At 42.8% G+C, this 21,697-nt stretch overlaps 1 protein-coding gene across 2 annotated transcripts in view; it reads right to left on the reverse strand.

The window, feature by feature from the left end:
- Positions 1–13,118, reverse strand: part of HGFAC (HGF activator) — a 40,161-nt gene extending 27,043 nt beyond the window's left edge. Inside the window, exons 1-4 of one of the 2 annotated variants that reach the window (XM_048941424.1) lie at positions 12,912–13,118; positions 11,723–11,777; positions 9,745–9,841; positions 4,761–4,834 (exon numbers count right to left, since the gene is read on the reverse strand). In XM_048941424.1, coding sequence (XP_048797381.1) covers positions 4,761–4,834; positions 9,745–9,841; positions 11,723–11,777; positions 12,912–12,977 — 292 coding nt within the window. In that variant the 5' untranslated portion in view covers positions 12,978–13,118. Of the gene's footprint in view, positions 1–4,760; positions 4,835–9,166; positions 9,347–9,744; positions 9,842–11,722; positions 11,778–12,911 lie in introns of those variants that run through there. The other variant, XM_048941425.1, reaches the window with a different exon arrangement.
- Positions 13,119–21,697: the final 8,579 nt, after the last annotated feature.

Here is a 21,697-nt window from a genome sequence, read left to right on the forward strand (position 1 = left end):
GCTGTAGCGAAGAAGAAGATGGGCCGACATCCACTAGATGGAGCTGTGCCTTTGCACTGGGGAGGAAGGCGCAGCTCTGGCTCTGCCCGGATTACTGCCCTGCATGCTTTGCATTTCAACAGAAATAACCAGGATTATGTATTTCTCTTTCAAATTACACCAAGGACCATCCTCCACAGAGGAATTTGCTGTGGATTTTTTGGATTATGTCTAAAATGAACAGACAGCTGGAACAAAGGAAAAAGCTTTTGAAGCAAGGCACATCCAAATACATCAGGCCAAACGAGATTAAACTGGAGCAGAGCTATAGATCTATTTTTACGAGAATCTTCTAAATCATGGGAAAATAAGCTGAGAGAGTAAGTAGGTGATGTGCTAGGACAGCTCTCTCACGACACAATGGAAGCTTGACTTCCATCAAAGCAAGTTGTGGAAGCTTTGGTGGCTCCTGATTGCAGTGACAAAGTGTGTCTCCCCTGAAGTCAACCAACATCTTGTTTTGACATCTTGTTTTGCACCTGCAGAAGACATGGCCCAATAACCTGCCTGCATTTCACCCTCCTTGCTACAGCTACTCAGACTCTGTGAGAGGTTACTCAATCCAGGTGCTCCTTCCACTGGAGTGGCGTCTAAGCATAAGAGGCAATGTGTGAAAACAAGCACACACATACAGAGCTAAGAAAAGTATGAAAGTCAGTTCCTGAACTTGGCTACAGCAGTGGAAATGTGAAAGTTCCCCTACACAGATCAAAATATTTACTGTAGAACAGAGTGGTGTAATTGATGTGAAATACCAGCTTTGGGTGTATTCTCTGCTAGTTTCACTCCAGGATAACATCAAGGGAAAGCAAGTATAGGCAGTGATGATTCTACCGTTCGTGCTGTTTGGTAGTTATGAAATTTGTAGTGATGTAATGTTTCCTCAAAGGCAAATTTGGTATTTCCTGTACCAATCACATCAAAACCATGACTTGCTCTCCATCTTCAGGTACAACAGGGCTCTGTACAGAGACTACACCTCATTACACCCACGAAGAGTACTTCCAGCCCCTTCTATCTTTCCTGGTTGGAGATTCTCACTGCATCCCACTCACCCCTCTGGCCAGACTTTCCCTGGCTATTCCACATCCCTTCCCTCCTGTCCTGGAGTCCAGCTCAAACTTCTACCTCCAAGAGGTGCTCCCAGCCAGATGAACACATCACTTTCCCTCTGAGGACTCCTATCCAACACTAAATATGTGTTAAATGGGGAGTCCAAGTCCTTGCCTGTTCAGCCAGAGTCTAAATCTCATTAGAAAAACAACTTGTTCTTGCTGGCAGCCACCCTGACATCAGCTTCACCTCTCAAAGGCTGCACAGGAGACTTGCCTCACCTTTCTAACCATATCTTCCCACAAAAACTTTTGGTTTCTGCCACCCACCTTTCCCAGGGGCTGCTCTTCCTCAAAGCCCCTCATGGGACAGAGCCTCTTCCTCATAACTGCGCAGCCCATGTGCCTCTACTTCTTCTTTTCATATCAGTTCAAGCACCTCTTAGGAAAAAGAAATCTCTTGGCTGGTTGTCTGTCACCTTCCAAAACTAGGCCACTCTGGGGTTCTGGCTATTTGTCTAAGATTTCCAGATATTCAGCGGTCTGGTCAGAGCAATAGTATTGACAGACTGCACAAGATCTGACAGTTCCAAACACAATGACACTGCACACTTATGCACGTATATTTGTATGTATATCTGAGCTGTGCATGCACAGCCTGGTTGGCCCCATTCATGACTGTGTTCACCTCAGGCAGATCCTACACATGCTCTTCACAGGATTTCTTGGGCAGGAGAGGAAGATTCTCCAGAAACCTGAACAGATACCTCCTAAAGGCAAGATAAAACTCCTGCTAATTTCAGGGGGGCTGAACAAGCACTGCAGGGGCTGTTTCTGTGAGCTCTGGCTCTGTGCTGCACAGCACAAACATTTCCCTCCAGCAGAGCCTTTATACAAGCGCTTCACTTCACCCTGGAGCCAAAGGTTTGGTGATTAAACTTTCTCTGGAAATTGGCAGAAGTATTTTTCTGGATCGATGCCACAAACACTTGCTTAACACCGACTTGTATGCAACTCTGGTGGTTTCAAGCAGACTTCCCACATGCATGGGGCAATCTAGATCTGGAGAGACTCCATGCTTCAGCCTTTGATCCTTCCCCATCCCAATTCACACACTTCTCACAAATCTCCAGTCAAGGAGTCAAATCTCCCTGGAATTTCATTTTTTACTGCTTTTTGTGTACTATAAAGCAGCTGAGATTTCCTCAAAGTTGTAATATCTTAGCTGGATTTTTTTCACGATAAAAATCGTGCATCTTCCACATTTAGAAAATCATCATTATTCAACTGGGCTGTTGCTCTCTTCCCAGCTATCTTCCCAGCATGTGAGCTTTCCTCCATTTTCTTGAAGTTCCCTTCAGCCATTTACCACTCCTTCCTTTTGACCTTACCATAAACCCTGTGCCTTTAACCTGACAATCTGCTAAATGTTTTTCAAGTCCAAATACAGCACTTGCTCCTTAAAAGAAATAAATAGAACTATGCTTACAAATATATCAACTTGTAAGACTTACTTAATTGTACAAAAACCTTAATGCTCCTGTACTTTCTTTGTAGCAGTTGTGTTCCCTTCCCTCTCCCTCATTCCCCTTTCTCTTTTCTTTCCTCTTTCACACATATAACTTTCTTTTCTGGAGAAGAATGAGAAATCAGGACAAGGTCTCTCCGGGATTATGGTACATTGACAGCCATCAGCAAGAGGCAGGCTGTTGAGAGGGCTTTCTCTTGGCAAATCATCTTACCCAACCCTATGGTGGATAACAGACAAAAATGATCTGGAGAGTCCCCAAAGCCTTGTCTCCAAAACAAGCAAGACAAGAAACTATCAGGACTGCAATGATGGGAAAGGAGAGGGACAGAGGTGACATGAGGAACCCCGGGGCAGCAGTGGGGAGGGGGAGGATGGAGGGATCCCCAGTAAATCCAGCCTGCACTGGGGAGCGCTCATCCTGGCCTAAATGACTATCTTGGGTCCTGAAAGCGTGCAGCCTTTGTAAGACCTGGTCCTCTGCTTTCTGCACAGGAGGAGCAGCGGGTGATGCCAAGGTGCTCCACGTCACAACAGTAAAGAGTGTTTCTTGTAACTAACAAGAGTGAGGCAGGAATGCTCCTTTTAAATTCACAGCAGAATGTGAGTTACTGTTTCCAAGACTTTAAGCTCTGAGAGGGCACTCATGAATAAGCAAGTGAAGCCCTCATAACTTGACTCTTGCAAGCATGAGCTGTCTATATTCAGCATTCACATCTGACATACTTGCATTACAAAGGCACATGCGCTGCTGCTTGTTATGGGATTAGGTCATTTGTCTCTGATCTACTGTTAATCCGTTTTAAAACCAGGCTAGAAAATAATTTAAAGTTGTTCAGTTTAAAATGATGATGTTGCACACACTGCTTAATTTTAGATTCTCAGGATGATTCAGCTTGCATTGGCTTTTCAAGTGCTCTGGTAGATTGTAATCAGTTTGGCAATGAGACTCCTGACGTGACAGAGAACTCTGCAAGGGAAAGGTAGAAAATGCCCTTTGTTTGAAAGATTGAAGCGAACAAGTAAAGGTACCCAGCCTGATCCCACAGACTGAAGAAAGCAGGTCACAACTGAAAGTAGTTCCAAAGAGAAAAGAGGAAGATGATCAGCATTCAGATACAGATCCAAAATAGATACTGGGACATGAAGTTTGGTCAGTACATCAGATTTTTCAGTGCTGGTCAGTTATTGTGCAAATGAGGCCTAGATATCTATATGTTCCTTACAAAATGAATGAGTTAGATGTTTCAAAATGAGAACCCCCAGCCAATCAGCCCATGAAGGCTGAAGGTGGGGACAGCAAGGGCCAGCCATCAAGGCAGTGCTGAGGGCAGCATGGTCCCTACCAGAATACTTGGGACATGGTGCCTTCACCCACAGCATTGCTTAGAAGCAGCATATAGACAGTTTGCCACAGACCCTGGCTTCTCCATTTAGACAGACTTTCACAATGTGTGTAATCACAGCACTTGAGTGTGGTGACCCACATGAAGCTGTTACAATGCTAAGTAACCCTTTCATTGTCCCTCAGTACTCCTGCAATGAACCACCTGTCCTCTTGTATTCTCCAAAACATGCCCAAAACATGAAGAAGCTTGGTTGCCATAGAATCACTGAACCATCATAGGATCATTTGAATTGGAAGTGACCCCTAGTCCAACTGTCCTGCCATGAACAGGGACACCTACAGCTAGATCAGGTTGCACAGAGCCCCATCCAGCCTGACCTTGAATGTCTCCAGGGATGGGGCATCTGCCACGTCTCTGGGCAACCTGTTCCAGTGCTTCACCATCCAAAGGAGAACTGCTCCTTACTGAGATCATTAGAAGGAAAATCTAAAAGACATCTCCAAGCTGATGATCATCTCTGTGCTCAGCTCCAGCAGGAGCTCAGATTTCCATGTTTGCTCTGCCATAGTTTCTTTCATGGCTTCAGGTTAATCAAGAGTGAATTAAAGACTCTGTAGTATTCACAGCCCGATGCTATGGTTATGTAGACTCACAGGAAGCTCTTGGAAACATTTAATGTGAAGGCTTGTTCTGCGTTCACAAGTTAAAAGTCACAGGGAAGGCACAGACTATTACTACATGTGGAAAATGGGAAGCAGGCACACAGAGTGACTCAGCAGTGGCTCGCCTTACCTGAGTGCTCTGTGGACAGCCACGCGCAGTACCCCCATTTCCTGTCCCGGTCGTAGTTATGTGTTGTTGAACACCTGGCAAGAATTAAAAGTGTGGTTTAGCACAGCTTCAAAGAGCTCAGATATTGCATCAGGTGAATCAAGAGTCTCCATCACAATCACAGAGCATGAAGGCAGCCATGGGAAGTTCATTTACCCCACTGTTGTGTGCAGCATATTGGAAATTTTTACTTAAGATAAAAATCCTGCAGAGAAAATGCTTATGAAGATTTACAGGATTACAGCTACCCTTAGAGGACCCTTGTGTCCTTGAGAATATTGCTTCAGTAGAGCTAGGCACCTTCTTTTTGTCCTCAGTCCAGGAAGGTCAAGTACATGGCTGCATGGAAACTACCATAGAACTACTAAGGCTAGAAAAGACCTCCAAGACCATCCAGTCCAACCATCCACCTACTACCAATATTTCCCCACTAAACCATGTCTCTTAGTACCACATCTAAGCATTTCTCAAACACCTACAGTGAGTCAACCACTCCCTAGGCAGACCGTTCCAGTGCTGGATCATTCTTTCAGAGAAGAATTTTTTCATAATATCCATTCTATATGTCTTTGACTCTTTGTTATAAGGAAATTCATTCTTGTTTTCCTTATTAGCATCTATTTCATTCAAACTCTCAGCACCAGAGGAAAAAATGTATGTGCTTTTGTGGGTTGTTTTGTTTAAGACACTCTGCTTCATTTATCTTAAATCAAATGCAGACTGAGATGTGGAAGCAGGATCTGAGATCTCCAAATAATCCTTCAGGGGGGATGGTGGGAAGGGGAAGTCTGCTTTCTGTTTCTAAGATAAGAAAACAAAAGACAGAAATGAAAAACTAAACAAAAGCAAATAAATCATGCCTCCCATATTCATTACAGGAGACAAACAAAACAAGCCAAGCAGGACCCAACCCCTTTCTCATGCCTGCTGTTACCTTCAATGATCTGCAGAGGCAGAAGACTACCCAAAGAGGGACCTTCTCCTTGCTTTCCGTGGAAACCGTATTTTATGCTCACTTCCTTTAAAGTATTTCTACTTTCCAGCTTGCCTGACAAGTTGAGGAAATAATTGACATGAGGATGGTTTCCAGAGGCACAGATAAAACCCTGCATCTCTTTTGAAACCTGCACGCCACAGGCACTTTTTGAATGTTACCAAAGCACCATCCAGATGGACTTTGACAACTGTGTGATCTGTGCACTTTCCTTATCCTTATCCCTCTGTTCTCCTCAAGATTCATTACATTCCAAGGAGCATTAAGCTTATATTCCTTTCTTACAGAGGTAGATATAGGCTTCTGAAGGTCAGACAGGCAGTGGCTGAACAAAACCTTAACTCCACAAGTCCACATCTTGCCCCAGCATCCTATGCATCAAAACTTTGTTTCTAACCATACTTGGCACCAAGGGACACAGTTTTGGGATGTGGTTTAGTGATAGAACTCAGTAGGTCAGGTTGGCAGTTGGACTTGAGATCTTAAAGGTCTTTTCAAGACTAAATGATCATCTGATTCCATGATACTAAAATAAGTATCAGCTATATTTGCTGTCACTACACAGGGAAATATGTGGCTACAGGGCATAGCAAGCAACAGGAGTTAGCTTTATTTAACATCAGATAACTTATTATGTGCAATTTCATCATGTATTGAACAGTTACGTTATCTTTCTACCACAGAACTTCCCAAGCTAGAACAAAATTTTATTGTAGAGCACATCTACCATTTTAACTGCCTTACACTAATCCTTCATTAGATTCTATGAGGTATTTTAAATGCTTTATTTTCTATGCAACATCTGAATAGGCTGTGCATAATAGGTTAGGTGACCTTAATATAAAAGATTCATAAAAAAACCAGTACTGAATAGTGCAGTGCAGACTAAAGTGACATCCTTAAAGATGCAGTTTTCTCACAGACTTTAAAGTCCATGATGATCTGGGGGAGTTAAGGGAAATTTCCTTGTACTCTTTAGTGGGAAGCAGATCATGTTCTTTTAAAGCAGAAGAAGCTCAACACATCCTCAAAGCTGCTTCACTATTCTTCAGTGTTCATTACATCCTCAGCTTCTCTGTCCCTGTGCTGTTTTGTCTTTTCTGGAAGTGAGAATGAAGTTCAGCAAGAATTCGAGCTAAATTTTTCCTAACAGAAACTGTATATTTACACAACCTCTTAGTACCTAGTAAGAGACTGCTAAATGGGCTTCATTAGTGAGAACAGATTATAAATAAAGGAAAATGCAATACAGAATTCTGTTAAAGGAAATTTGTTGCTAGAATACTGAAATTGTTTTGTCATCTTTCCTGCGTTTTCAATAAATATTTATAAAGATACCACGTTGTTTGTTGCTCTCAGAGAAAGCAAGGAGAGATTTCTGCAGTTAGAACTCCGACTTGTGTTGAAATATTTATTGTTACAAGCCATCAAAGTAAGGCCTGATCTTCTCAACATATTTAGCCCTTGGAATCAACACTGCATTTCATAAATGAAATGCTCTCCTTTGTGTTAAGATACATGCTACCTTCCAGTGCTTTCTGAAGTAGGACAGTCTTTTTATTAAGCCAAATATGATGAGTTAACACATGATACTTACATAGTATAGGTAGTATAAGAATGCACATAAGAAAACTAAAGCCAGTGGAAGCCAAAAAAAGTCCTGCTTTGAGTCATACCTTAAGGATTAAGAAGGACTCCTTACGTACATAATCCAGCACTCTCTTAGGTCTGATAAGGCACAAAACCTCCTCAGGTTAAGAAAAGCATTCAAAAACTAGCAAAACAGTGTGCTATTTTCTCCTAGTCTGGTTTCCATGCATTTGTCCCTGGTCTCCCACAATCTCCATCCTTGTTTGCAGGCAGGCAGGAGAAGGAGGGGGATGAGCCTTCTTGTCTGCTGTGTGTCCCTGTCAGCTGTCAGTGGCAGCCACATATGGGCTGGTTCCAGGTCACACAAACATGCCCAGAGTACATTTCCCAGTTGCCCTTCAGGTCTCTGTTCCCAGCATCTCCATGCCTAGAGTCACACGCTGGATTGCTTTTAGCTCATGAAAGAAGAGTAAATATTGGCCAGAAGGTCAGCCAGAGAGAAATGATTTGTCAAAACCAAACAGCTCCAGCCATTCTCCTTATCTTCATGCTTATAAATGGCTTTTTAAAAAAAATAGGAACTACAACTGCATGTTCCTCAAGGTCACCTGTAAAGCATGCTCTAATCTTGGATCTCATACATACCCTGCCTTTCCATTTCTGTGGTCTAACTTGTTAATTACTGATGTTTCGTGTATTTGTTTTTAGCAAGACTCATCTTAAGAACTGCTTGAGAACAAGCGGTCCCAGAAGTCAAATTCTTTGTGGCTACAGTCCATCAAAAACAGGTACCACACGAGAAAATGATTTTTGCTCCCTTTCTCAAGTGAAGATGTTCCCAAATTCTCCTTCTCTTGAAGATTTTATTTTCTAGATTGTACTGATGTAGTAGTCTCCTAACCCAAAGCTCTGTGCCTATTTGCAACAAAGAATCATAGGAGCATTAAGATTGGAAAGGACCACTAAGATCATCTAGTCTAACTGTCGACCCAGCCCCAATTATTGCCTACTAACCTTGTCCTCAGTTCCACATCTCCATGTTTCTCAAACACCTCCAAGGACTGTGACTCCACCACCTCCCTGAGCAACCTGTTACAATTCATCACCGCTCTTCCTAAGAAGGAATTTTTCCTAGTATCTCACTTGAACCTTCCCAGCATAACTTTAGGCCTGTATCTCTCATTCTATCGCAATTACCAGGGAGAAGAGGCTGACGCCCACCACACCACAACCTCAAATCAGAAAAGATGTAGAGAGCAATAATGTCTCCCCTGAGTCTCCTCTTCTCTAGACTGAACAATCCTAGTTTCCACATCTGCTCCCTGTAAGACTCATTCCTGACCCTTCCAGCTTTGTTGCCTTCCTCAGGGCCCACTCCAGGTCTTCAGTGTTTTCATGTAGAGTTTTACTGTTCACATTACACCAGCACATACACTTAAAAGAAATATATCATCAGAAAAAGGATACAGATCACAAAAAAAAGTCAGAAAATACTACATAAAAACTGTGAGTTCTGTTTGGGCCAGCAAAACACACTCCATAAAATATTATCTCCATCCTAAAAACATGTATGTACATTTCTTTAACAGATCTCATCTCTACACACATATTTTTCTCATTCCTGATAGCTACTTATTACCTGTTTTATTACCTTTAGCTTCTGTTAACATGCTTGTTACAAAGATACATCTGCAAAATTACTCTTGCATATTTGCTACTTGCTAGAGTTCCCACATAACTACCCTTAACCCTAAAAGAATAACAAGTATTGATAACAACTTACATGTTTGAAAGAATAGCCTTCATCCAAAATAAGGAACCTGGTCTCAAACATGCTAATGGAATGAATTTCTACGCACAAGCAGGAGCACTACACCACATGAAAAGAATCTGATGAAAATCAGGATAAAATGAGGAGACATTAGGGGGAAAAGCCAGCTTTCCTCAAAGATCAGCTTGTCCCTGCAGCAGTATAAATACAGTCAATGCAAATCAATAGATTCTTTAAGAAGGTCGTTGCTTACAGGTGGTCCTTATCTTCCCTTTTGCCTTCAGCAGTGGCTAACTCCTTGTTCTGGCTCATTCTGTACCAGCTGTTACCAATCTGAAGGCCAAGAAAAAAACATTTCTGTAGGTGCTAAGCTTTCTGTGGCCTTAGGTCCTGCGTGACTGGGTTCGTTCCCATCTGTGTGCTCTTTGATCCAAAGGCTGTGAGCATCAGTAACGTAATTGCGCTCAGTAGATGTGAAATGATGAACCCATGTTAGTTATTACAAAAAACCTAAAGACACTAAAGACAAAAACACTAAAAGCATATTTTCCTTTAAACACTGTCTGTGTTTATGAGAAATGTTAACTTACCATTTCTTTCGGGAAAATAGATTTGATAAACACGAGTGATAAAACCTTCCACCATACCGGAAAGGAAATGTGCATAAATTTCCATCCTCTGTAAACACTGCAATACAAGAATAAAAACTTCACCATGCAGCTGAACACCAGCCCAGAGGTGTGTGCATATACGTATTACGTTGCTATTATATTAACTTGTAAGTCATCACAGAATCATGAAATGGCTTAGGTTGGAAGCATCTTCAAGGATCATCAAGTTCCAACTCCCCGGCTACAGATGGCTAACTTCAAGTTTTTCAGCTATACTTTGGTTTTTCTGTATCTTTACAACTGTATTATTTAAGAAAAAGTCTAAAATCTCATATAATTACTATATCAACAGAAAGTGATGGGCTCTGTGGTAAATAGAGCCTTTCAAGTATAAAATACATTGCAATTTTTGGTACAGCAAATGGCAATTACACTCATTAATTGCAATTATCATTTCTAATTGTGTAGTATTGTAACAGCAGATTAAATTGATTTCTGGTGTAGTATCCTTCCAGGCTACCTATCACTTTGTAACATCTGTTTAAAACAATTAAGGCACAAGGCAGTACAAGTTGAAATAGAAACTGCCAGGGGAAAGAGGATTTTAAAGGTTGGGAGATGACAGAGAATTTTGATCTTACCACCTTTCCCTTGGGATAAGTGGATAGAAATTGATGGGACAGGTAGCTGAGAAGGGCAAGTGTTCTATTTGCCAAGTCAGTGATAACTGTAGCATAAGAAAGGGTAGTGGCAGTCTAGCAGAAAAAAATCCTTCAAGATGAATGTTGAGAATGAAAGAGACTGGAGACAGAAAAGACAACGAAAAACTGTCAGATCTTATTTAACCATTAACTAAAATAAATCTGTTCTGAGAACCAGGAGGATAAATGGGAAACCAGCTGCTGGAATAGGTGAGGAACAGGGCATAGAGCCATGGGCAAATACTGCCTATTTCCAACATTTTGGTGATGACATCACCCTCCTCATCCTGAGCCTACCCCTGCAGTCACAGCTGGGGCTCCTGCACAGCACTGTGATATCTGTTAACCCTGACAAGCCCTGACACATCACCTCAAATCACTGCTGAGGCCAGTTATTAGCACCATGAAAAACAACCCATCCCTGTGGTCCAAACTTTCCTAGCCAGCTACAATTATGGTCACTTCATTGGCCTTGGCTGTCCCTGTGTCTGCCAGTGCAAAACAATTACCCCAGTCACTTTGCTATCTCTTCTTGAAGCCTAGTATTCATTGTCTGAGCTAACTGGGTGAATGTTCAGCTATTTACCTTCACTGTTTGATGGCTCCCTTTATAAGTAGCTAGAACATTGTGAAAATAATTCCACTGAGAAGACATATTTAATCCCAACGGTCATTAAAGACTGTTCTAAGCTACAAAGGCACAAGTAACAGCCCAATTCATACAAACCACAACAGCAAAAGCACAGGGCAATAAAGGCTTTAAAACTGGAAGTCTGCAATGTCTGCACACAGCCAGGATGTCTGAAACTTCAGGTTTCAAAACAAATGCTACACAGCAAATTGTATGGAACTCAAATCCTCCTCAACAGAGATCAAGGGCAGTTGCAGGAATTGAACCCGTACATTCAAAGAGCTGCTTATGTACTTTAAAGCATAGGGCAGACACAGCTCTGATGAAAATAAAGGGAGTTGCACATCACAGCCCCACCATTTCAGGAGACAGGATAAGCCACACAAGCTCAGAAAAATGAAAATCTCATCAGCATTTTCACATTAATCCCCACCTGAAGGAAAATTACCTGGGATGTCTGAGCTAATCCCAAGTTCACATCTACACAGAAATTAATAGTCATAACCATTCCATAATCCTTATGCATGTTGAAACAAAGACAGGCTTACTGCTGGCTTGCACAGTGTGGATGCAGATAGGCAGATCATTCTTACTGTCATGAGAACTATTGGATTTGACTCTGTACCTTGTAGGTGAGTGAAGCCATGTTTTGAATCTCTTCTTGGCCCAGATTTGTGGTGCTACGAAGAGAAAAGAAAGAATGTGGAATGAAGAAAGAAATTCACTCCAGGAAATCCCGTAGAGAAAAATGTGCCCTCAAACTGTATTTCTCTCAGTTCTTCCACACAGATCTCATTATTTGCATCTGATTTCAGCTGGGGCACAATCTGATGAATGGGAGTAAATAAACACTGGATAGCAGAAGCTCTCTTTTAAACCAGGAGAATCTAGCACAATACCATAAAGGCTGAGGCTCTGCTCCATTATATCTTGCTACTGCCAAGAGACACATCTCCTATCTTCCTCTGTGAAATGAATGTATGCATTCTGGGGCCAGCTCACAGTTACAAATAATATCCTAGGATTTGACTTTTTCTGCCATTTAGCTGTATCCCTCAGAGCATTAGCTAAGAAAGCAACCTCAACTTTATTTGGGTTTACCAATCAGCAAGCAGAAAGCATCATTGCTCGTTAGAGCTAATCTAAAACCACAGGAAATAATAAAAAATGGGGAATACACATAAAGTGCTGCTGCCACCAAAGGTGCTGACAGCTGATCTATAGCAAAATAAAAATATCACAAAACAGTCAAGGAAGCAGCATCATGAACATGGATGTGGATACAGAATGCAATAAGCAAGGGATAAGGCAAAGCTGTTGCTAAGATATACTGAGAGAGCTTGATCATTTCTGAGGAAGAAACAATTTTTGCACTCAAACTCTGCACTACTTCTGTTTGCATTAGGCAGTCTGCAATGCCAAGGCTGAGCTCTGTCATAGACATTGTGAATATCCCCTTCTGCCCCAACATAGAATGTTTAAGAAGATACTTCTGCAGTTTGCTCGAATAGTTGGGATTACAGCATCATTTGAGTACATCTGGGCTAGTTTTAATGTAGCTGATGAAGTAAAAACAACTATAAAGATACACAAGTGTGGGCCTGGGCTATCAGCTATGCAGAAGGGATGAGCTATCCTACAAACACTGCTTAGTCAGCACTGCTGTGGGCCTTGATCTAGCAAACCCCTCTGCGTTTGAAGCACTCCTTCTTTCCACCTGGTTGGTGGCATCACTCATCCAGCCCCGGGCAGCACTGCCCTGCCAGGCAGCACGTCACTGATCTGCCACTCTGAGGCAGAGCAATCAGACTTACCTTCTTCATACAGTCACCGCTCAGAGCCAGAGCCAAGACGAGAGTGAAAGGAGCACAAGCTTTCATCTTCACTTCCCTCTCACTGAGGTTTTGCCTGGCGGAAGGAAACTTCCAGGGCTGGGCTGAAGCAGGAGGGTGAATAAGCAACGAGTTTTCTCAAAGGACTGCAATTTGTTTGACTGTAGGGTATTCTAGTTCTCTAAGTAAGCAGAGCTCTTATCGTTGTTAATCATTAATGCCTTTGCGGGTAGATGGGAATGCCATGTAGCAAGATACACTGCCTAAACTGCATGGAGTTAAGAGTTTATCATGTCTGACCCTGGCTGCTGGTTGTCAGTGGAACTTTCTTCTTCTGTGGAACTCAGCAGGTGGGAAGGGCTCCTCCAGAGCAGCTGATCCAATGGTACTTGTAATCAGGAGCTGTCTAGCACCCAGACACTTTCCATCTCTTTCCCCTCACGAGAATGGAATAATAATAACAGGGAGCTCCCAACAAGCCCTCTCAGAAAACAGCATTGTGTTGCAAAACATGGAACAGATCAATGCCAATATCAGGCATAGGAATTACTCATTAACGGATGGTTACCTGTCCAACCGTGACTTACAACAACAGTCTTTTAGCAACAGATTGCAAGAATTAAAAAGAGGGAACACACACCAATGACAAAACACTTGCTGTACCGAAGACGTCCCTTCTGCAGCTGCCTGAACAAGTCCATCTTAGTCTGTAAGTGAATGTAAGTGACTTGGCCATGATAACTGCACAGGAGAACTAATGGGGATGCAGAAAGAATTGCTAAAACTGAAATTTCACCAGCAGAGTCTGTTTCAGCCCCACCTTGCCCCACAACCAAAATCCACAGGTTTGGCTGGTAGAACTGTTCTTGTGCTTGAGGCTCAAGCCAGCCATCACTGTCAGTCAGGGACCACACCTCTTCACACCCAAAATGCACAGAGCAGCAGCAGCAGACAGAATCCCATAGACCTTGCTTAAGTTTTGTTCTACACTTTGAAGTTTCACAGCTATGAGGGGAGTGGGAGTTTGTGTTTTAACCTAGCAAGATTGGTGGTAAGGCCCTGGGCCTGAGTGGAGCTTCCCATCACCATTTTGCCAAGATGGTTTATAGTGCTAGAGGGAATTTCCACTGGATGTGCTATTACACTGCTATGTCTGTCATCAAAGTAATAGCTCCTGTTAGCACAATTATGAGATGCAGATTTATGGACAAAACTTTCCTACTGACAGTAAGACTTCAAAAAGCAAAAACCAGGTGGATTTGGAATTGTCTCCCCACGCTCAAGCAAAGAACAAACAAGCGGAAAAAATTTGCCTTTATGCATTGTTTGTTGGCTGACGATTTGAAACAAATAAAGCTTTGGCATAGATTAATGGCATAGATGTGTCATATTGTTCATCAGTTTACAAATAGGAAATAAGAGGTGCAGACAGACTGGGCTCCCTGGGGACACCTGGCAAAGCTAAAACATAAGTTTCTACTTCCTGCCCTCATGATTGATGTAGGTCATCACGCTTTAATCTAGCAACTCCTATACAATGCCTTGTAGACACAGCTTAGAATCTAGGCTCCTGAAATTGTGCAAAGAAAGAAATTTTTTAGAAAAGCCATTGGCTGCTGTTCCATCCAGTGTTGCCAAAAGCTCTGCAGAGGAGCAGGAACTGGACAGCTAGGGAGGAGGAAAATACTTCTTTAAATGCTGTTCAGATGCTTCCTTCCATATATTTCTAGAATAAAATCCTCCTCACCATCCACTTCTGGGACCAGAAGCACTGCATTTCACTGATGATCAAGGCAGCTTGTAGGAAAGCCTTTACATGTCCCTAAACTGAAGAAAGTGGAAAAGAAAGGATGTGTTCCCTGAATATATGTCTGCTCCTGGCTGCCCTGTGTAGGCATCAAACTACAAGCAATAGTCATGGAGTGTCTTTCTGGAAAGTCTCAGTTCTAACATTTTGGCTGAAACTAATTCCGTAACTTAAGGAAAAGGAGGAAGCAATATCAGGAGCTACTTCAATTGCTGGGGCATAGCTGGCACAAAGCAAAAAGAGAAGACATTAAAGGAAGCGATTGTAACAGGAGTTGCCAGAGAAGCATCCCTATGTAATGGGAATCACCCCTGAGTAAGATATGTATAGCAACCCAACAGTGACTCCAGGGTTCAGACAGATATGAATCACCCAAAACTCTAGCTACTACATGAACTACCTGCATTGGTTCAGCAGAGAGGTGTCTGAGCAGGTCTTACAGTGATAGGGAAAAGGTAAGATTTGAGAATTTTTTAAAATCATATTAAATAATTAGTCATCTTTGGCTTTTTTTCATAACCAGAAGAAAGTCTGCCTGCCTCTGTGAGGCTTTTCCTGGAATCTGAGAATCTACTCAGAAAAGTGGAGGTTTGGTTTTGGTACTGAATTCTCAGAAACCGCAGAGGGCATTGGGCACTTGGGACTTCATGGGCATAAGGAATGAGGGAGGCTGCTGATATTTGCGTCGTACCCTGTGAAGCTCTCGGTCACAGCACAAGAAACATGCGTGATGGACAGTTTGGGAACAGACTTGGGAAAAGAGCTTAGGGCTCTCCAGTAAGCACAGCTTATTTTAGTCACTCACTAACATCAGTGCTGCAACTGTGGGTGCTCAGACATTTACAGGAATCAGTGTGTGTGACCTTGGGACTCAACTAACCAAAGATGGAGGCAGAGCACCGCACGACGACCCATGGGTCGGGCAGATGAGCCCATGCAGCTGCTCTCCTTTGCCTTCTCAAGTCACTTCATCTGTGACTCATTATTTCCAGCATAGTGCTGGAAACTGTCTGTAAAGGGAGAAAACAGTCGTATGTGGATAGAACAAATACCGCAAGATCAACGAGTGAAGAGATGAAGATGTGGGAACAATCCTTATCACACTCAGGATGGAGTCCCTAACCTTAAATTTCAGACTTCTTCAAGTGCTTGTTTTGAGTGAGGCTCCATAAAACACTGAAGGCATATATATATATATATACACGCATATATATATATATACTCACATATATATACACACATATATATACATACATACATATATAAATATGTAAGAAATCTGAAAAAAGGAAATTGTGGAAAGACCTGGTGTTGGGGTGCCATTGGCCAGCTCTAAAATCCAAACCCTGTATTGCAGCCTATCCCACCAGCAAAACTGCAGCTAGAGCCTGGCTCTTGTTTTACAAGAAAATCCCATTTTCCTTTTAAAGAATCATAGAATCATAGAATCACCAAGGTTGGAAAAGACCTAAAAGATCATCCAGTCCAACCGTTCACCTATTCCCAATAGCTCCCACTAAACCCTGTCCCTCAACACAACATCCAGCCTTTCCTTGAACACCCCCAGGGTTGGTGACTCCACCACCTCCCTGGGCAGTCTCGATTCTTAATTTTTTTGCACATAACATTGAACTTTTCCTGTGAAGTACACATAATCTAAATGCATTCAGAGCCAGCTTCAGCTACCACTGAAGTCAATTGAAGGTTTCAAAGTAGCACTAGGAAGTCTTTATTATGTTTGCAGGCTGTAATCCTAGTGTATTAACGGCAAAAAGCCCTCTGTTTCAGCAGTTATTTTCCTTTTATAATAACATCATCATGGGAAAATGAAAAAGCAAATAAACACACAATAAATGAACAGAAAGAAACAGAAATATTTGCTGCAGGGGGTATATCACATACTGATTGTGCTGCCTCATATGTTTGCCTTTTCCTCACTTCCCACATTGCAATGGTTTTATCTTTCCAAATTTAACAATTATTAAAAGCCCAAACTGAGCCCAGACTCTGAACTATTGATTAACAATGAAGTGATATTAACAGCAATCCTTGATCATTCAATATAAACAAAAAATAACAAAAAATAAATCGTCAACCTCCAACATTAAACAATAAAATTGCCGCTTTCCTTATCAAGGCACATACTAGACATAAATGGAGAAAACAAGTTTAGACACATCCATATGCATTCCTACCTGTGTATCACCTTTTGAGCAGGCTGGGGGAGGTCATGTCCCATGACTGAACGTTTGGCAGTGTTTTCCAAGTTTCATTTCTTGATCAATGTTAACATTTCTGAGAAATCTACCGCACTGTTACCACGAAACAAGAAAAAATACAATCTCTTCTAACAAATGATCTCCCCATGTACTTTTGCAAACCTTTATGCTTTTTCAGATCATGTTTTCTTCTCGCAAAGGCAGTTTCCTCTTCCCTTTTGAAGGCAATACATGGCAGCCAACTAACGGCAGTGTTGCCTCCTGAAATAATCTGATTTCTGATTAATTGGTGTTAACACTAAAAAGCCCCAGCCTACTGCCCTGGCTAAGGAACTAAGTGCCAGATATGGACATTGGCCCATGGACAAATGCCATCACCTTGCTGCAAACCTTGCTGTGGAAAAGGATTGCCTTCATCTCTGTGGCTTGAGATCATTCCCATCATCTGTTCTTGAGAGTATTTACCAAAATTTGGCTTCCCTCTTGGTGAATATCCTAATCACCAAAACAGAGGCTAACACTCCTGGGATCCAAGGCTGTTGATTTTTTTTTTTTTTAAGACTTAAGGCAAGACAGGATCCCTGGTGCGAGAATGTGGCTTAATAGCTGCCTTGAGACATGGAGTGACCTCAGCCTGATTTCTTACATCCCAAACCAGGGTCTTCACCACTGGGTAAGATGTGAGCCTCCATATCTTCCTCTCTTCTCTGGAGCAGTGCCTGGAGAAAAGCCACTGTGCTCCTTTGCTGAAGATGTGGAATGGAAGAAAGCTGAAACTGTTTTGCTTGTTTGCTTATTTCTGCAAGGAAAAATAAAAGCCTGGGTTCAAATCAAGATGAACAGTGCCCCAGACTGATGAGTTATTTATATGGACCCTTTCCCCGAGAACTTCAGAAATCTGAGGGCAAAAATCTACATGGTTTTGGCTTCCACAAGAACTGTAGCCCTGTTTCATCCTCAGCTGCACCAGACTTTGCTGGTAATATTTGTGGCCATGTAAAACCTTAGCCACAGTGAAGCACAAACCATCCACCACTCTGCCAGAGCAGCTAGATTAGTAAAAGGACATCTGCAGAGGTCTGGTTTCTGGGCAGCTGGGCTGCAGTAAACATGGATTTGGAACTGTTGTGCTGTAGCAGCTACTGCTGTGATTTAAAGACATGCCTTCATCCAAATGTTTACTCCTCCTCAGCCCTCTCGCTTCCCACACTCCTCCAGCACCTCTCCTGGCTTCCCTCACCCAGAGCTCACAGTCCTCCTCTCCTCTCCTCTCCTCTCCTCTCCTCTCCTCTCCTCTCCTCTCCTCTCCTCTCCTCTCCTCTCCTCTCCTCTCCTCTCCTCTCCTCTCCTCTCCTCTCCTCTCCTCTCCTCTCCTCTCCTCTCCTCTCCTCTCCTCTCCTCTCCTCTCCTCTCCTCTCCTCTCCTCTCCTCTCCTCTCGGATGGAATCTATTCTCTGAATATGCATTTTTAGTTTCAATGCCTATCTGCCCTAATCCCCTACCACAAACATCTTTAAACATGTTGGCTGGTATTCCTCACACCTTGTCTTCTGCAGTGGTTGGGTCTCCCTTTTGGGTCTCTGCAGACCTTCATGTTGCCATCACAATACATAGACACATCTGCCTCTGGATTCTGGGGTAGCCTCTCTGTGGCTTTTCTGCCCACCATCTCACTCTCCTTGGTTTGGTTTCATTAAATGTCGCTAAATCCTCACATCTTGCTGCTTATCCAGTGCTTCCACCCCTTTATCATTGCTGCCTCTTGGAGGTCACCTCTTACTCTTGGTGTGCTCCAGCAGTGCAGTCCTTTGCCAAAGTTTCCTGTGTTGGTCTCCTTTCCCCAGCCCAGTGCTTCACAGTCTTTCCACGTCGCCTGCTCTCAACAGGAGGAGGCAAAAGACCCTCACACAGAATGCAGCAGATAGCTTTCCTAGCAGCAGCAAGCACCCCAACGTGCCACTAAGCAGCATGTCAATGCAACTCTGAGAGCACAACCTTCTGTTTCACTTTTTCCTATTGGCACACCTGGACTTGCGTTGGCAGGCTGTGGCATCAGACAATATCCTACCTGCAATCTTTCTCTTTTCAACTGACTGTTTTGTGTGTGTTCTGATTTTGTAACGCCTCAAGCTCAGTAAAATCACATTTCAGCCACTGCTGTTGCACCTATATGCTAAAAGATCCCTGCCTTTATTTGCAGCTGTATTTAGCAAAGTTTCTTTCATGCATCCAGAAAATATTAGTTCTGATCTGAAAAATGAAATCATATAAAGTAGCTAAATTTGAGCTGCAAAAAGGAAACCAGGCAGTGATTTCATACCGCTAAGCACACAAATCTGTGAGTGATTTAAGGCTGTGCTACAAGCCACAATATGCAGAATCCTCATTTACACAGATAACATATGGATCCAGTTGCAAAAACTAACCAAGATTTTAGAAGAGACACTTTCAATAGTTCTATTCACGCTCCCAGATGTTGTGGCATATCTAAAATACTCTGCCTGCAACCAGTCTAGGATGTGTTTACATGAAGACACTGTTCCTCCTACTGCATGAATAAGAGCGGAAAGTAGGTACCTATTTTTCAGGGACTTTTTGATATAAACCTTTACTGATAACCCTGGCTGAAACAGCAGGTCCATACAGCGAGGCGTATGATTTTTTTTTAGCCGTGTACTCACAGAAAACTGACAAGAAGAGGTGTAGAGGCACCCACTTTCCACTGATGCCAGCCCATTTAGGTAACTTCAGCAGAGGCTGATTTGCAATTGTTAGGCATGTACATTTTTAGCTGTGCTCAAATTCCTGCTCTTCCACCCACTTTCTTCATTAGCATATTAGACGCCCCCATGGCGTTCTTTTAAATGGTCTGTAAGTCAGGCATGTGTGAGGGGAGGTGGCTCCACTCCAGCAGCTGAAGGCAGCTGAATTCCTCCCTTTCACAGCAGGGGTGACACTAAGGGGTAAGGGACAGCCCCATGGGAAGATACCAGCCCCACAACCTGCCTTGACTTAGGAGTAATTGCCTATGGTTGGATGGAGAGCAGAGGCTACCCAGAGTGCTCTACTCATTCTAATTGCAGCCCTAATAATAGGCTGTATGGAAGCCTATATATATATATATATATATACACATACGCATGTATTTTCCATATTTTTTCCATGTATACTTATCTATGGCAACAAGATGTCTTTCTTGTTCTATGCTCACTTGGTGCTTTGCAGGTAGCTCACATGCCAAGAATCACCTGTCTGTGCCTTTTGTGTATGGTGACAAGGCAGAGCCACATGATAGAGGTGTCTTCTACTAAACCTGCACTTCTGCTCAGGGAGTATGGCTGTCACTCACTGCCACAGCTGCCCAGGGTCAGCAGGGCAACTCAGATGTTGTGGTGTCACCATAAGCATGCTCACTTTGGATTTACCAACCTGTATTTTCAACATGTTAATTGAGCACAGTGTTTGCCTAGGCTTTCCCTGGGGTTTTTATATCACAAACCCTGCGGCAAACCTCTAAGGGGCTTTCCCAGAAGGTATTTCTAATAATGATGTGGGTAGGTGTTGTTTCAGTCAAGCAGTCAGCTGCTTAGGACAGCAAAAAGTTGCCATTTCTTTCCCCATCTGACACGAAATCCCTTTTTTTCCTTCTTCCTCCCACTTCCTCTCTCTCCCACTATATCCCTCAGCTGAGCTTTTCTTCCTACATGGAAACACAAGCCTTGGCTCTCAGCACCATGCCTCAGGGTGCATTTGGGAGAGTCTGTGCCATAATGCACCAAAGGTGAGGTGGTACACAGATGTTCTTCAGCAAGGGCTCTTGCTACATACAAAAGCCCCACTACTCACAAACTTCTCTTCTGCTGTAAGACCTTCCTCTGCCACCACCTGTCCACAGCTTCATCCTTTCACACACTGCTGCAGTTACTCATTGTCAGAGAGAGTGGTGAAGGCCAAAAATGCTCAAACCCAACTTGCTTTGGTGGTAGAAAACCCAGCTGAGTTCCATCAGGAGAGGCAGAAGGTCAGCAGAGGCAGAAGATGCCCCTGGGCTTTATGGTACAGAAAACATGTACTGAGGGTACAGTAACTTTCTGCGTTTTCATGTTTCTACCCTCAGCATCTCTTGCAATAGAGATTCTGTTCCTGACAAAGCCTAACCAGCCCAAACATAAAGCAGGGAGATGTATGAAATGACAAAACTGGGGTCACTGCCAGCAAGCAGCCCTTTCTGCACTACACAAATCCGAACTTCAGAAAAAATGTGTATACTGCTCACTGCTAGCCCCAAGAATAGGTCTGGGCTAGGGATTGTACAATGTGGTTAATGTCCCTGCTGCGTTTCCTCTTTTTTCCCTTCATTTCCCTGAAACTCTGTGCCACTCCTTGTAATTGCTGCAGAAGTGTAATTGCTGCTCTGTGTAATTTCTGCAGAAACAATCTGAGCTGTCATTGACTTACATTGTTCACACATCAGGAGAAACTGGCAGATCATACTCACCCCACCATCAGAGACATGCTGCATATGTATCTACATCTGAGGCAGGCACTGAGGATCCCATTACAAGCAGTGGAGATCTAGAAAATGCAGAAGAATGAAATTTAAGGTACAAGCCACCGAGCCAAATATATGCATTAACTCTAGGGTAAAACAAATAATTTATTATGTCCAGGGATCTGAGCTCTATCAGATCATCTCTGTTAGGATTACTTTGAATTTAACTGGACTTTTGTTAACACTTTGC

Source organism: Lagopus muta, chromosome 4, assembly GCF_023343835.1.
Source record: "Lagopus muta isolate bLagMut1 chromosome 4, bLagMut1 primary, whole genome shotgun sequence".
Classification (NCBI taxonomy): domain Eukaryota; kingdom Metazoa; phylum Chordata; class Aves; order Galliformes; family Phasianidae; genus Lagopus; species Lagopus muta.